Source organism: Drosophila innubila (genome assembly GCF_004354385.1).
Source record: "Drosophila innubila isolate TH190305 chromosome 3R unlocalized genomic scaffold, UK_Dinn_1.0 2_E_3R, whole genome shotgun sequence".
NCBI lineage: Eukaryota > Metazoa > Arthropoda > Insecta > Diptera > Drosophilidae > Drosophila > Drosophila innubila.
The window spans coordinates 7,521,165-7,538,190 of NW_022995380.1; the positions used below are offsets into that span (position 1 = coordinate 7,521,165).

Genomic DNA, 17,026 nt, shown 5'->3' on the forward strand with positions numbered 1-17,026 from the left:
TGCTTATTGAATATGCCAAAAAGAAATATTTTGTTTATAGTACACCTAATAAATTAAGCAAAAAAATTCAAAATATACATTACAATAATAGCACTAAGCATCAACAAATCCGAATTTAATTTGGTCACTCATCTTAGTAATAATATTTATTATTCTTATAGAATATCTAGTATATTTTATAGCATATCACATACATTTGCTACTACAAATCCAATGCTAAGGCTTCAGCCAATTTGTCAGAAGATACTCATTGAATACATCAATAAAAAAATCATTCACATCTTGAATTCAGGTCTCACACCCGAAATTAAAATTGTAATCTTCGATTCGCAAGAAAGTACAAAAAAAAAAAACAAAAAGTCAATTGAGTGCAAAATAAAATACCAATAAAATATGTACATTTAAAATATTTCGTAGCCAAACTAAAAATAGCACAAAAATAATAAAAAGGCGAAAAAGTGAGGGAGAAAATGAAAATAAAGCGAAACTCGACTATTGAAATGCGTGTCACATGCGACGTATTGAAGATTGCGTTACGTATCAAACGATACAAAAGTGTCGGTAATCGAAAAATACAAATTCAATAAGTCTAATAAAAGTTAAATAGTTGAAGTCTTCTAAAGTCTGCTGCAATCGGAGACACAAGCAATTGTGCAGGGAATAAACAATATTATTTTCGCAAAATAAAATTGTATGTTGCAGCTGGCAAACTAACGACAAATTCATCTGGCTTTTCCCACTATGTTTATAATCCTATTGCTATGAAATATTCATAGCAAAGAGAAAACATTGTAAAATATACTCGTATGTTCGTGTAAAAACAATTACTTTACAAATTCAGTTTTTAATTTGTTCTTTAAACTTTTTTTAATGAAAATGCATAAAATAAAAAATTATTTTGTTATGTGTTTCTGTATGTTCATTCTTGTTTTATTTATAAGTACTACACTTGGAGATACCCTGGACTTCACTTAAATATAAACAGCAAATTAAAGCATAAAGCGGATAAATAAAAGTAATGGAAAACAAAAACTATTAAAGCACCTTCACGAATATAGGAGTTTAATCTTTAGAGTCACAAATGTTGCTTACTTTATTTTACAACTTTTTAAAGGCAGGGTATAAAAAAAACACATTACTACGTACTTAATTTTACACAGCGTATGTATGTTTGTACTTAGTAAGCAGAACAATAAAAATGTTTTAGTCTGAGTGTTATGAATGAAATGGAAAATGTTGATCATGCTGTATGGTGTTTCTGTTGCTAAGACTGCATTTCCCATATGGGCTGTAAAAGCATAGCGACAACTGGCAATTAAAATTGAAGCTGCCTGGGGTCACAGACAATGATGCCGAGCCGACTCGGCTTTATGGTATTTGTCATTATAAAGTCATGGCAACAAAGTCACTGGTGCGTGGTGAGAGAGAGAACTCTCTCATCACTACCTCTCAGAGGCAGTAAATGCAACTTGGCAAAAGTTTAACAACCACAATGTTGAATAATATGCCAGCTATGTAATTTGAAATTATTTTGGAATATGACAGTTTAGTCTTTCACAGAACTTGCTCTGTTAAGTGCTGCAAAACTTCAATCTCTTTCTAAGGAATCGAATATTTACTCATATTTGTATAAATACTTTTGCAATTTTCAATTAATTTCTACGGGTACAGTGAAAGCTTACTAGGGATAAATTTTGTAGCTTTTTAGTTTATTGATATATTTTAATCGAAAATATATACAAAAAAATATTAAGTACAGAAATAATGTGATAAATACTTAATTTGCTACTTTTGTATTTTTTTGATTTGGATTTTTAATTTTTTTCGTTGAAAATTTGTATGCGGGTACAGTGAAAGCTTACTAGAGCTAAATGTTGTAGCTTTTTAGTTTATTGATATATTTTGATCGAAAATATATACAAAATATTATTAAGTACAGAAATAATGTGATAAATACTTAATTTGCTACTTTTATATTTTTACAGAAATACAATACATATAACAACAATAATAATACTAATTTATAGAATAATAACGAAAACATTCGTTAGTTAGAATCTTCACTGTAATATATGTATGTACGTAAGGTACACAGTATTATATCACGCTCATAAATCATGCACTCATTTTTTCGTATATTTTGCTCGACCGGAATTTCAATTTGGTTTGATATTATTGTTGAATAATTAACGAATCGGAACGAATAACCCAATCCCATGACTTGCCTTCTAGTGTTCATTCATTTAAATCGTAAGGCTGATAATAGTACTCCTGTTTAGTGCTAAATAGTCCAGTTGGATGGATTGGGTTATGGATGGAACGACGCGTCAGACGCTTATCAATTTCAAAGCCATACTACGAGTTCCTTCACCTTTTCAATGTTTTCTTGCTGTTATGCGTGACACACATATACAAACACACAATCGCACCCACACACAGACGCACATATAATAAATAAATATTTGTTACGGTAGTCTCTCCAAGCATGCATTTGTTACTTTGTTGTTGTTGCTACTATTGTTGTTATTGTGAGGGAACTGTGCGTGAGTTTCGTGTTGACCCACAGGCGAGGGATCGGATCGGAGCAATGGCACATGCCAAGCAGTTCTCCAATAATAAACAAAATGTAGCGCATTGCCGTTTCTTATTTTGTTTACATTTATTTCTATATATAAACAATTTTTTTGTTTTGTTTCCTTAAGGCCTCTCCCGCTAAGCATTAGATTATGGATTATTGGAATGTTTTTTTAAAATCAAGGTTCGCAAATAGAAGTCATAAATTTGTCATAAAAAAATTAAACCAGAAAAATATTATATACATGTACATATAAGAAAAGGATATATTTTTTTACTTTTTTCGAGTCTTACTTTACACTCTTTTTATTCAAGTAAAAAAAAATTAAATTAAATTTTTTTAAATCGTATTATATCTATTATAAATATTAAGAATAAATTTATTTTCAATCGTACTTATTAATTTTTTAAAGTTTTAAAATTATTTCAATAAACTGAAGATAAAATATGGGACACCTTTAACAATTTCTTCTGACATGCTTAAAATCTCAACCTTTTTTTTTGCTTTATATGCAAATGTATATAATCAAAACTGCATTCCACTTTTAAATTGAATGTCAAACTTACAAATACATGTAGTTGCAAAAATGCTGACGGCAAGCTGTCAATAGGTCAATCAAATAAACTCAAAAACTTTTAAGTCTTACAACAAACACATAAGAAATACAAACAGAGTTTGGCATAAACCTTAAACCACAAAGCAATTAAAAAACAAAACTTTGAGCTTGAGAAAGTTCTCTTTACTCATTTTTTGATTGACTAACACATCGATACATTTTTATGGTTTGGCACTCAAACTTTTTAATACGTTTATTTTTCAACAAAAATGAATTTCATATGCCGCTGGCTGGCTTTGAGAGCTATAAAATATCGATTTATCGTTTTATAATTGAAAGCAATAATATTTTTACCAAAAGGCGACAACAACAACAATTACCATCAGCTCATGCTGTGTGCGGGCGTAATCGGTGTGAATTCTGTGTATTTTGGAATGAAGCATCGGAATATCACAAAAGACCCAATCGAGAAAGAATTGCAAATGTATTGGCCGTAATGACATCAGTCTGTCAACTTGTCCACCATTCAATTGAATTCAATTTAGGGCAACTCTTATTATTTTGGTCCAATACAATATTGTTTAGTTTAACGTCATTTGGATTTCAATTTGCAATAAATTGTTATTGAAATTCAAATTAAACAATGCAGCGCTGAAATAGAACAGCGAAAAATATGAATTGCAAATTTAACGCTATTCGTTACGCTTGTTGAAGGTTCTCCATTTATTTGATATAAATAACACAATTGTTGGAAAATGTAAAATAGAGTATAGACACTGTAAGTAGACTATGGAATACTTATTTAAAATTAAGAATATATTTGCAAAGAATCACGTCAGCTGTTGATGAAGAGAAGTGTATACTTTTAGGCTATATGATCTTGCCTATGATTTTATGAGTTTGTTTCACAATAATAATTTAATCTAAAATAATGAAAATAATAATCATAAAAGTCAGGTTTAAATATATCTTTACCATTGTTTTATTCAAATCTTACATTTATCAAAATTTTTTTAAAGTATCATATCTTTCTATTCCTTTAGAAGTTTATCAAGTTTTTTTTGAATCGGCTTAAATATTCCACAAAAATTATTGATTGAAAAGTGACTAAATTTATTTTTGCTTTCAAAGAAAAGATTCAAATTTGAAATTAGCCACTTCATCAAATTAATTTTTTGAGCATCAATTTTATAAATTTTTGTTACAAACCTGTATTATAGTTAAGTATAACTATTAGCATAAGTTATGACCTTATGCCCAACTCCACAAAATCATTTTTTATCTTATACGTTTCCAAAACTCAGCTGCAAAACTTTAATGAAACACTTAAAGAATTGTATTTGCTGAGGTATTAATCCATGAAATTGAATTTACCTTTGCTACCAACTCTTAGCTATGACAAATGTCAACGAAACTAAGGTAACCTAAGGTGAAAACAGGCAGTATGTAAAGAGATTTTCCCAGAAAAACAAAGCAATTGGCAAACGAGCAAACAGCAAGAAATTAAAAGAAGCAAATAGACGACATACAAAAAATTATTTCCTGGTAAATAAAACATAGAAAAACTGCAAACGGCAAAAGCAAACGGCAATTGCAACTGCAACGGCAACGAAAATTGCTGTAATTGACACTGAAAATGATGATGCTGTTTTGGGATGCTCTCTCGGATGATGATGATGATGATGATGATGATGATGATGATAGAGTCTATGAGTCGTCGTGCTGACACAGCACAGTTTGTTATGGTAAATTTTATTTAATTGCCAAGAGCAATGACAATCTCTTGAGAGTGTTGAGGCTCCTCAGTTAAGCTAATTTGTGCAGACTCGTAAGCTCAATTAATGCAAATAATGAAATTTCATTTAATTAGCAAACGTCTCGCAAAATGTCCACGCAACATTTCGAGCTGAGCTCCATTTAGTAATTAATTGATGAACAGTCTTAGAATCAATTGCGGTAGAGTATCTTTTGCTCTCCCCTTATCTCGCTCCTCTTTAGGCTGCATTGACTGACGACTTTTGTACGTGCAATGTCAGAGGATATTAGTCTGGTCCATGTCCTGGCTACGCACTTTACAGTTGGCCTCATTTGTCGGCCACATGCAACAGTTTGTTGGCCCAACCTCGTTACTTTCAACTAGTTTTCCACATCGCCTCGTTGTCGATCAATAACCCGAGTGTGTGTGTGTGTGTGTGTGTGCTTTGGGTATGATAAGTGGGTGGCAGTCTTACGAACAGTTTATGCCAGCAATTAGTAGGTACAGAAGCAGGTTGCCTTCATTTATATGGCAATTAAACTGCACTCAAGTGAGTGACGTGCCACAGACTTTATGTTGCTGAGTTTTCCCATCTGAAATATATAGAACGCATTAGTTTTCCACTGGCAATTTGACATTGAAACGTATTCAAGCCATGTCCTTGTGTGCCACATTTGCATGTTGCACAAAGTTTCCTTTGACTTTATTGTAATTATCATCGTATTACATTTTCCAGTTTTAATGAGCTGTCCACAAAAATAGGAGAGTAGGTTATTATCTCACTGCAACTGACAAGTTAATTGATACTGTAGTCTAATTTAAATCGAAGTGTAAATTGCAATTAGATACATTTGAATGAGTACTAAGGAGGATTCACTGCTAACAAATACATTGTGTATCACATTATAGTTAAGAATTATCCCAGATATATATAAAGTTATTTTTCAATATGGTACATTCTGATAACTTATACACAAAGAGAAAAGAGTTGATCGTTTGTTATTACCTTTTTAATTTACAAATACTTCATATGGAAATGCTAAAAATGTTATAATAAATAATAGTATAGAAAATTCTTTGAAATAAAAGATAAATAGACTTTTGGTAATACCATAAGTCTCATCTTGAAAGGGATTCCAAATGAACTTGCATGCTATGATCAGGAATTATTTATAGAACTTCTTTATCATCTTTTTTCTATCATATTATACAATTTTTCAATTGAACAAGCTAAGCTTAAACTTCAATTCTTACAAAAAAATATTTAAAATTCGTGTATCTTATAAACTCACATATATAATTAATTTGAGATACTGATCCAATTTATAAGGAAACGGAAACATACATTTATTTTGATCTTAGTTGTTGGGAGCGTCTTGCTTGAACTCTTTTTTAACAGTCTGTACTTTTGATTTAAATTAAAAAGTGTTTTTCTGACAGGTTTTCGTGATATTTTTTTATTTTCACTAAAATTGTTTTGTCCACGTATCAAACTAAATGCACCAACTGATGATCTAATGAGTCTACAACCTGTCAGCTCGAAGCCATTGGTATATCAGCAACCAATGTCTTCGTTCATATTATTACAATAAACACTTACCTGAAGTAACATAGAGCTATAGACCATCAATAACTGTGGTTTAATGAGTAATTGTCTGTGTCATTCGTGTGACAGAATCAAGATGCGTTTGCAAAGCGAAAACCGCCATCAATCAGAGCTTCAATTTGTCGACTGTGCAGTTAAGTGGAAACGTTTGTAGCTATGTGCAGCACGTTGCCAAAATGACGTTGCATGCAAATTGTTTGGGCCACAATTGCAGTTTCGCACACAACTGACAAATGAATCGGGGCACTCAGAGACCGACTCGGATTGTGAATCGGACTCTGAACATACTAATTGATTTTGGCACGTTTTCGGTTTAGTTCATTAGCAAAACCAACTCAAGTCCAGCTCTCAGAGACTGAAACTGCGACTTGGGGCTAGGCCTGACAATGCGACAAGACAAGAACCGACAAGACTCCACAACATTGGCACCTTGGACGTGCATTGGTTCATAATAATTGTGTACTCTGGGACTGGGCATGGCCTACAAAATGCCATTAAAGGCAGCCGATGCAGCCCGAGGTGTGCAGTTTTTCCATTCAATAAGTAGTTAATTTTTCGACTTTACAAACAATTTGCTATCTCTTTTTTCAGATGAACGACAGCACATACAAAGGAAAACTTTTACGAAATGGATCAATTCACATCTTAGCAATACCCAGTGCACGCCAGTGAATGATTTGTTCTTGGATCTGCGAGATGGACATCGTTTATTGGCATTGCTCAGCACCTTAACACAAACACAGCTGGTAAGTGTGCGCGAGGGTTGATTCAGGAGTTTCACTTTATAGATCGATCAATGATTTTTTTACTTATACTTTAGCTAAGCTTTAGCAATTAGTATCATATCCACATTGTTTTTTAATATCTGCCTGCTCATTATTATTTATTTATCAAGCCAAAAGCTCTTAAAAGCACAGTTTTTGTTTGGACTCAACAGTGTTTTAAGCTCTTTAATTTAATTTATGTTCAAAGTTTCTTATTTTCCGGTTGCCTTCCTAGTTCATCTACACCTGAATACGGAACAAGTTTAAATAAATCTTTTCTATTTTATCATCTATTTTGAGTTAAGTTTAGACAGCCCATGTTGCTTGAGCTTAAAGTTTTCACATTATGATTTTGCTATTTGATTAAAAACAATTAATAATAATTTAAGAATTAAAAGGTGGAAAACTATAGATTTCAGTTGGAACATATCTTTATAGAACTTTTTTAAAAAGTAGAAAAATAATTCGATTGATTTAAGAAGCTATCGAAATGATCGAACAGTGATAGATTGAGTTGGTTCATTTCTTTCAAATTAAGTTCAAATGATCTGATCATTGAAATTGAAATGAATAAATATTTACTTTTTAACTTCTGTTAACTAATTGCATTCTATTGCATCCTCAGTCATCGATATTCTTATTAAGTGCTCTTCTTAATTTTATAAGCCTTTTCCTTAGCTATTGATGAACGCTTAGAATGTTATTCCTAAAAAAACTTCTTTTCGGATTCGTGATGATAAAGTCTATAGAATACGTGTATTTTTGTTGCAGCCCTATTTGCCTCATTTATCGATTTACATTTAAAATGTTATCTCTAAAATTTCGAAAGTTTCTTTTAGTTATCGATATACTTTCGAACTGTAATATTTACACAATTTTTAACAATTCTGTTCTCTGTTCTGTTCTGTTAAATAGAAACCGGAAAAGGGTCGTATGCGAGTGCATCACATCAACAATTTGAACAAGGTGCTCCAGGTGATTCAACAGCATGGCGTGAGATTGGTGAACATCTCCAGTGATGACATTGTCGGGGGCAATGCGAAGCTTACTCTGGGCCTCATCTGGCTGATAGCCCTGGAGTTCAATGGCCAGCATCTAGTCAAAAGTCATTCAAGCAATGGCGTTGAGAAATCCCTGTTGGCCTGGGCAAGACAATACACAGAACCACATGGCTTGGCGTTGAATGATTTCGCCAGTTCTTGGGCCGATGGAAGGGCTTTTCTGATGATATTGGCTGCACATTTGGATGAACTCGATCTGGAGACGGCACTGGGACAACACGCATTGCAGCGTCTTCATTTGGCTTTCGATTTGGCCCACAGACATTTCAAGATTGAGAAACTCTTGGATGCCGAGGATGTGCATACTCACAAGCCGGACAATAAATCAATACAGATGTATGTGATGTGTCTATATCATGCCATGGAATCGATGCGAGCCACGGAACGTGATCGAGTTCCTTGCACAAGCATCACAGATCTGGATGAAGTGCCACTGGATGGAGAACGGGAAATTTACACATCCGACAGTGCAGCCAGCATGGAGTTGAAGTCCGGATTGGAAACGGCATCAATGCGACCTCTCAGCACGGCGACAAATGCCAGTGTAGAGATTAGCAGCTATCAGACAGCTTTGGAGGCGGTGCTCACTCTACTGCTGGAGGATGAGCAGCTGTTGTCACAGGATTTGCCCGATCCTGAGGATTTCCAAACAGCCAAGTTGCAGTTCCATGAGAACGAGAGCTTTATGTTGAAACTAACCGAGCACCAGGAGTTTGTCGGCGAGGCTCTCGAAGAAGGCAGCACCTTGATCAATGAGTCACAAAAAAAGGACGGATCGGGACTCTCCCAGGAGGATCAGAACGAGGTGCGTCAACAGATGGTCTTGCTGAACGAACGATGGGAAACATTGCGTTTGCGTGCTCTCGACATGCAGGCCAAGATTCTAATGCGTTTGGCCGAATTCCAGAAGCAGAAACTCGAGCAACTGCGTCAGTTTCTAACCAATGTCGAGGATCGCATCTCACACATGAGCGACATTGGACCCACAATTGCCGAAGCGGAACAGCAGCTGACGGAGGCGAGACAATTGAAGGCGGATCTCTGTGAGCAACAGGAGCTGGTGGACAGCATAAGTAGCATGGTTGTCATTGTGAATGACACTTCGGGTAATTTCAATGATCTCGAGGATCGACTGAGTGCTCTTGGGGAACGCTGGTCCCATGTCGTCAAGTGGATAGATCTGCGCACCGAGAAGCTGCAACAATATAAATGCATTTCCCGCTGGTTGGATGCACGAGAACAGGATTTGAAGCGCATGGAAAGCCGGGATGTCACCGATGTTGGTGGCATTACGCAGCGCATCAATGAGTTGAATTATTGTGCCAAAGATTTGCTGGAGTTGCAACGTTATCTCATTGATTTGCGTCAAATGGTGGCTGCCACATTGCAAGATGGCGATGACAAGGGGGAACGTGTGCTCATGCAACTGGAGAGCTACGAGGATCGTCTGGATGCACTCAAGCAAATCCTTGAGGTGCAAACGTTGCGCATTGAAACAAAGGGTTTCAACTTTGGCAGAGATCGTGCCAGCTATGATGACAGCCGTGTGGTGAGACCAGACGGTTGGGTGGATTATCAAATGATTATACGCTTTGGAGAGGACGAGGATGAGGAGCAGCAGCAGCAGCAGCAGAAACAACATGAGGAGCAGCAGCTGGAGGAGGAGTCTGTTGAATTGGCGACCAAGAAGCGTAAACTGCGTAATGGCGATAACTTTTTTGCCCTGGAAACTCAGATCATGGAACACTTTGCCTACGTCCAGGATGTGGAGCAACAATTGCAACAGCTGCAGCGTCAAAGTCTGCGTAATCAGTGCGAGCTGCTGAAAGAACTCCAAACGGAGAGTCAAAGACGCTTCAACACTTTGCCGGAACTCAAGAAACTGTATGAGGTGTGCGAACAGGAGGAGCCAGGACGTAAGCTTCTACTGGAAGCAGCTCACATCAAGCAGCTGGAACAGAGATATGCAGCATTAAATCAGCGTCTGTTGAGTCAACAAACCGAAAGCAACACGCTCTTGGCCAAGGAACGTTATTACAATAGCTTAACCGGCTTTAAGCTGGTTTTAGCCGACTCAAGGGATTGGTATAAGCAGCATGCGGGTACGGCCAGCTGCCAAGAGCTGGAGCAGCGTCTCAGTCACATGGACTCGCTGGCCACGGAAATCGCCGAGGCACGTGAAGCCACCGAGGCATTGGATGAGCAGCTGCTTGAGTGGAAACAAGACTTTGGCATCTTCTACGACAGCTGGCATGACATGAAACAGGCTCTTCATGCACTCATCCAACAACGTGGCAAAGAGAATATTGCCCAGCAATTGCAGCAACTCGAGCAGTTTGTCAGCAAGGTGGCAACCCAAAAGGTACGCGTCTCGAATCTGGAGGCGATGCAACAACAACAGCAGCTGCTGAATCAACTTGTCGATGAATTGGAATCGTTGAAACCCATCTATGAACGTGTTCCCGCCCATCTGCTCAGCACGGAGCTGCAGGCAGCCTGGCAACGTCTTCCGGAGCAGCTGAGTGAACGGGTCATCAAACAGACCACGGCAATTGAGAACTTAAATCACTTTGTAGCCGAATACAATTCGATTATAGCCGTCTTGAGCAGCGCTCCTGATGTGGTTCAAGCTCAGGATCTACGTAAACTTGAGATTGATGTGATTAGTGCAAGAAATTTCAGTGAGATTCTTATTAAGGAGTCGGAGGAAGTGCAGCGGGCAACGTTGCAAGCGCAGATAAGTGCATTGAATGCCCTTTACCAACAGGTGGAGCAAGTGCATCAGGCCCAGCGGCAGCAACAGACAGCTTTTCAATCCCAAATCGATGTCATACAACAGCGATTGCAGCAAACGGAACGTTGGCTCTGTGAACTGGAGGAGAATACACCCAAATCAGGTGTTGCGGAAATTGGAAATTCCAATGAGCTTTTCCAAAGCAAAAGCAAATTTCAAATGCTCAAGGAAACCTGCGAACGGGAGGTCACACAATTCAGGGAACTCAACGAGCTGGGCGGTGAGTTGTTGCTCCAAATGGACGAGTTGCAGGACAAGGACAAGGACACCAAATATGGCACGTTGGCCAAACAATTTACACGCCTCAATGCCCGTTGGTCGGAGGTCACGGAGCGAGTGTATGCCAAGACGGCATTGTTGGAGCACATCTCCACTCAACTAGGCGAGTTTAAGAAGTTCATGGTCAGCGAGACGGGGTATTTGGATCGATTGGAGAACAAGATACGCAATACGCCCGAAAATGCAGCCGATGCCGAGGAAATTATCGAGGAGCTCGACGTAAGTTTGTATATATGAATAAAACAAAGAATCAATAGTTTTTTGCACATTTAAATTAAACAATTAACATATGTAGTTTAAAAATAAATTCCATTCCATTAAATATAACATATTAACAAATAGGCAACAATTTTTAAACAAAAAATTTAAAATTTGGATATCAATAAAATAGATTTAGATTTATTGAAACAGTTTTAAAAGAGAACTTTAAATTCTAAATAGACTAATCAATAAAATTAATTTGTAAAAAATTATCACAGATTCAGAACGAATATTTTTCTATGATTTTTATTTGTTGAGAAAAACTGTAAAGTATTCCTATAAGTGAAGCTATATCACTTTCTGAATTTTGTTTAGGATTTGGAGAACGTGCTGCATGCTCACTCCGAGGAATGGCTGGACAAGATTCAAGAAATTGGCAATGAGCTAATTGACAATGAATTTATGGCCGATGTTATGCGTAAAGATATTGATGGCATTGTTGTTCGCTGGACACAATTACAACAGCAGGCGAAAAAGCGCACCGAACTCCTGGAGGTGAAGGTCAGTGAAGCGGAGCAGTCTGAGAGAGCCGTGGTTCATCTGGAGGCGTGGTTAACTCGAATGGATGAGATACTCAGCGAGCATCTGGAAAACGATGTGACAATTGAGGATCTGCCCGATGATTTTCAGGTAAAAATATCTATCGAAGAACATACAACATATAAATACAAAATGACTGGCTTAAAGTTATATACCAAATCCTTAAAAAAAAATTTAATCAGCATTTAAATTAACTTTATTTCTTAATTAACTTTGCGTTTAATTTTCCTAGTAAATTATGACTTGTAATGTATTAAGTTATATAGTTTTTATCGTGGTTTTTCCCATTATTATGTTTGATGCTTGCAACAAAATATCAAATTATTTCTTATCATTAAATTCACACTATTTGTTTGTATTTATTTTCTTGTAGATTCTGGCTCGTGAATTTGCTGTTAATGAGCAAAACTTTAAGGACATAACTGAACTGATTGCGGAGCACACTCGTAAGGGGAAAACTGGTGCTGCCAATCGATTGCAGGAGCAGCTGAATTTGATGGAGTTACGTTTTAAGGCCTGTCAGGCGAAACTCAACAAGTGCACAGCTCCACAGCCGGCCTATGAGTCGAGATTGAATCGAGCTTACGGTGATCTACGAAATGTGGAGCACTCTACATTGGTGCTGGATGTGGCATCTGCAGGTCCAAGTACCGTGCAGGCGCAGTATCAAAAGTGTCTGGTATGTAATCTGTAAATAAAGCTATCAATCAATTGATTATTAAAAATGTATATATTTTTAGCAAATTTATCGCACACTCTCCGAGATCAAGGCAGAAATTGAGAGCACAATTAAAACAGGTCGACGAGTATGCGAGGATAAATACACAAAGTCACCGAAGCAGCTCAGTCAACGCATCGATGCGCTAAAGCATCTTTATAATGCGCTCGGCGAGAATGTCACACAGTCGAAGGCATTCCTTGAGGGTCTCCTTAAGCTGGCCAGGCAATTGGAGCAATGTTTCGAGTCAGCCGATGAATTGATACGCCGTTTTGAGTCGCCACAAGAGTTGCTTGATCGTAATTCCATTCTGCTTGAGTTTGAGGATGTTTTGCAACGTTGCGAGGATTATTATAATGAGTACAGCAAGTCCTGTGATCAGATCTGCATGCAGGAAACTCGTCAACGCATCGATGGCCTGAAGGCAACCTATCACAAATTAACAAGTGCAGATATCATCAAGCGCCTGACTGAGATGAAAGCAACACTACAGAATTTGGATAATATTTCCCTAGATACTCTAAAGTCAGTTTATTTTAAATCTATTGATTCATTTGAATTTTAATTTTGATTTTGATTTCATTTGCAGAGCCATGGAGCATGATCTAAAGGAGATAAATGTGCCATCAAATCCGGAAATTGAGAAATTGCAGCAACAAGTTATTGCAATTGTTGTGGTGCGTACTAAACGATTGCTGTTTTTAATTAATGCCAATTAGTTTATTTTATAAGAAAAGTTTTAACTTTATGTAAGAAGGTTGTCTGTCTGTCTGTCTGTCTGTCTATCATTTCAATCACAGCACTCTATTATATCATACGATTCCCATTAATGCACTTCATTTTGCGCACACACCTTTATCACTGTTGTATGTCACTGTAACACCTTCGGTTTTTCTCCCCACACACTTACACTTTTACTCGCTTTTCATTTCATTCTGCTTTGCACTTTAAATTGGAATCGTATTTCTTGTTTTCCATTCGCAAAGGGAAACGTAATACCAATTCAATTTGAGCTTAACATGCAACGTATATTTGTAAAGAGATTTTTTCTTAAATATAGTCTTGTACATTAAACTGAAAATATTTATAAAAACCAATGTATATATTTAATTTATGTATATGTTTATTTATTGTACAATATTGGGTGGCTTTAATATAAGTAGTTGCTATAATAACTAACCCAACTGCTTTTACTTATATTATATATATTTTCGATTTTTAAAAAACATTTTCTCTTGCAATTTCATTTACCATCCACATTTATAAATAAAACATTAAACATTCATAATAATCTTTCCACCAAAGCTAATCTACAACCAGAATAAAATAAAAAACAAAACCAACAACCATCACCCAAAAAATAAAATCAAAACCAGAAATCACCGTATCACTAGCTCTACGAGAACTTAACTTGGTGTCATTTTCACGCTTCAAATATTTATATATATATATAAATATATTATAGATAGATAGATATTTATATATATATAGAGATACTTGTTCTGTCCCCTATATGGCGTTCAATTTGGTGTGCGGCTGCGTCCAATCCATCCAATATTTCACCAATGCTAATGTACAGCAATTGCTTTTTTGTATAATCAAAAATACCTTAACATCCCTTGAGTTGGCTCCTTTCTATTCAATTGAAAACTATTGCAACAGGATACTTTGAAAACGCGCTACAGTGAGGCAAGCATTTTGGCCAAAACATCGACAGATAAACCCAATCCTGATGATGATACGGAAATTGTTATTGTTAGCGATACAGTGCGTCAAAGACGAGCTCGCACACCACAGGCCAGCGAAGGTGCCACAAGTGCCACAAATGCCACAGCATCGCCGTCTCCAAAGGCATCTGCAACAGATGCAACTGGGGAGTCCGTGTTGCCCGACTTGTTGCCACCGCAAACATTTCGTTTGGCCGAATCGAGTACACTCTTCTCCCAGATCTCTCTGAATCCCGCCAAATTGGTTACCGAAACCGCTGCACCACCGAAACCATCAAAAAATAAGCGTAAAGCGCCGGCAGCACCCGCTCAAGTGGTTGAAATCAAAGTGAAAAATATACAAAATGATAAAATGTCGGTGCAGAATATTGACTTTGAGCCGCATCAGGGGGAAATTGTGGACACTGTCAACATATTAGAGAGTGTGGAGCCTTTGTTGCCGGAATATGTGCAAACTGTGCAGATTGTGGATCTATCTGAGGATTCCGATTCCTCATTGCGTGTTGATGCTGAGGGAAAAGAGGTGAGACGGAGCAAGAGCAAAAGATCGCTCTGTGACTCCCCACGATCGACGCTTGAAGAGGTTGATAAGGATGAGGAAACTGAGCTGTTGCGTCCGGGTGCAGAAAATACAAGTACTCCCTTTCTGCGTGTGGAGAAGCAACGTATATCCTTTGATGAGAAACGCAAAAGGATTGCCCATGAACGTGACATCCTGCGGGACTCTGAGGAGGAACCGGAACCGGAGAAACCTTCACACACTCCCGAAGCGACAAAAACATCAACAACTGAACAACGACCGAAAGCGAAACGCTGGCGTCAACTTCAACCGGAATTAGATGAACTAATAACGAATACGGAACCAGAATCCCCGATACGCAATAGTTTCTATAGTCCCGACAAGGAGACTGGTTTCGATATTGAGCCTTTGGTATTCTCCGATGATGAAGAAATACCACGCTTCTCACTGGAAATGACACCAACGTTTGACTCCGATAGTGATACGGTAATTTTGGTAGCACTTGGTCCATCATTTCGATATTCTGTTATGCAATTTGTTTTCTATATCTTCCTTGTATAATATTAACGCAGAGTCGCATTGAGACGCCGTCCACAAAGAAACCAAACTCATTTTTGAGCAAGGTTCTTAGCTCCCCCCTCGATGATTCCAATATCACCCTTAAGAGTCCGCCCAGTGAACAGCCCAGTGCTGCAATTGTCTTGGAGCAGCGTGTACAGGAGTTCAATAAAATGGCCAAGCAGATGATCTATAAATTAGAATTGACCAAGGTCAAAATCGAACAGTGTCACGAGAGCGAGGCGTAAGTTGACTATCGTTTAGTTTAACTTTAATTAAAATTAAAACTTTGGAATTATTTTTCTGCCAGCGAGGATCTGCGACTGTTGATAGCGCCGGATGCAGCCACATTGATCTCAAAGGGCGATTCCTTGGTGCTTGAGACTCATGGCAAACAGGGCAGCATTTCCCGGGTTGTTATGCGTACTCAAATCATACTGCGGGAAAAGTTCCGTGAGGTGCAACAGGCAAAGTAAGAGCACAGCTTAAAATCATAAAAAAAAATCCCTAAGCTTTTCTCTCTTTTTTTAGATGCAAAGTAACAGGCAGCACTGGACCTCGACCCATGCCGGACAGTGTTAATATTGAGGAGCTGGTCACGAAGGGTCTGCGGCGCATTAATGTGCTCATTGAGAAGCCCGTTGACCTTAAATCCAGCACTGATCTAGAGAAACGCATGGAAGATATCAACGTAAGTGTGACCAGACTAATTTAATGCTGGCATTCATCCAATATTTTCGTTGTAAACATCACAATTAATTGACCAAAACTGAATTCAATCATAATTATTCATTGTTTTTATTTAAAATCTTTTTAAACATTATTTATAAACTATTCTGAATTTTTGGCATTTTATTTAAAGATGTCTGTGTTGATTCTTTTGCTCTTTTCCGTTCCGTTCACAAGTTAATTGGCCTCTTGAGAATTCAGGGCAACGGCACAGGCCAAAAGCAAAAGCAAACAAAACCAAACCAAACCAAAGCAAAACTAAATGCTGCCATTAGAAATACCCCCAAAATAAACCAAAAAAAATTTTGACATAGTTACACTGACGTCGAGACATTGAGACATCTTGTCGTACGACTGCATTGACAACAAGAAACAACAACATCTGTCTGTGCAGTAAGAGATAAGATAGTTTTAAAGAGAACACAACTTAAGAGATGTTTTCAAATTTCACTCAGAGCATTTAAAGTGCTCTGCAGACTGCGTTGATCAATTTGGTTAATAATTATAAAAGATTTTCATATTTGATGTGAAATATTGCTTCTGCATTTTCGAATTTGTATTAATCCATAAATGAGCTGAATA

At 37.2% G+C, this 17,026-nt stretch overlaps 1 protein-coding gene and 1 long non-coding RNA gene across 13 annotated transcripts in view; one reads left to right on the plus strand and one right to left on the minus strand.

The window, feature by feature from the left end:
• Positions 1-17,026, plus strand: part of LOC117791057 (dystrophin) — a 159,994-nt gene that overhangs the window by 9,517 nt on the left and 133,451 nt on the right. For 7 of the 12 annotated variants that reach the window (XM_034630687.1, XM_034630702.1, XM_034630689.1 and 4 more), the window contains 10 exons: positions 7,085-7,239; positions 8,173-11,610; positions 11,968-12,282; positions 12,566-12,871; positions 12,933-13,435; positions 13,500-13,587; positions 14,573-15,643; positions 15,730-15,959; positions 16,026-16,187; positions 16,247-16,406. In XM_034630687.1, the coding sequence (XP_034486578.1) occupies positions 7,085-7,239; positions 8,173-11,610; positions 11,968-12,282; positions 12,566-12,871; positions 12,933-13,435; positions 13,500-13,587; positions 14,573-15,643; positions 15,730-15,959; positions 16,026-16,187; positions 16,247-16,406 (6,428 nt within the window). Of the gene's footprint in view, positions 1-6,910; positions 7,013-7,084; positions 7,240-8,172; positions 11,611-11,967; positions 12,283-12,565; positions 12,872-12,932; positions 13,436-13,499; positions 13,588-14,572; positions 15,644-15,729; positions 15,960-16,025; positions 16,188-16,246; positions 16,407-17,026 lie in introns of those variants that run through there. The other 5 variants (XM_034630694.1, XM_034630696.1, XM_034630695.1 and 2 more) reach the window with 3 other exon arrangements.
• Positions 4,849-6,626, minus strand: LOC117791070. The gene is made up of 2 exons (XR_004618016.1): positions 6,488-6,626; positions 4,849-5,480 (listed from the first exon to the last, which is right to left on the minus strand). It is a non-coding gene; the product is annotated as an uncharacterized LOC117791070 (long non-coding RNA).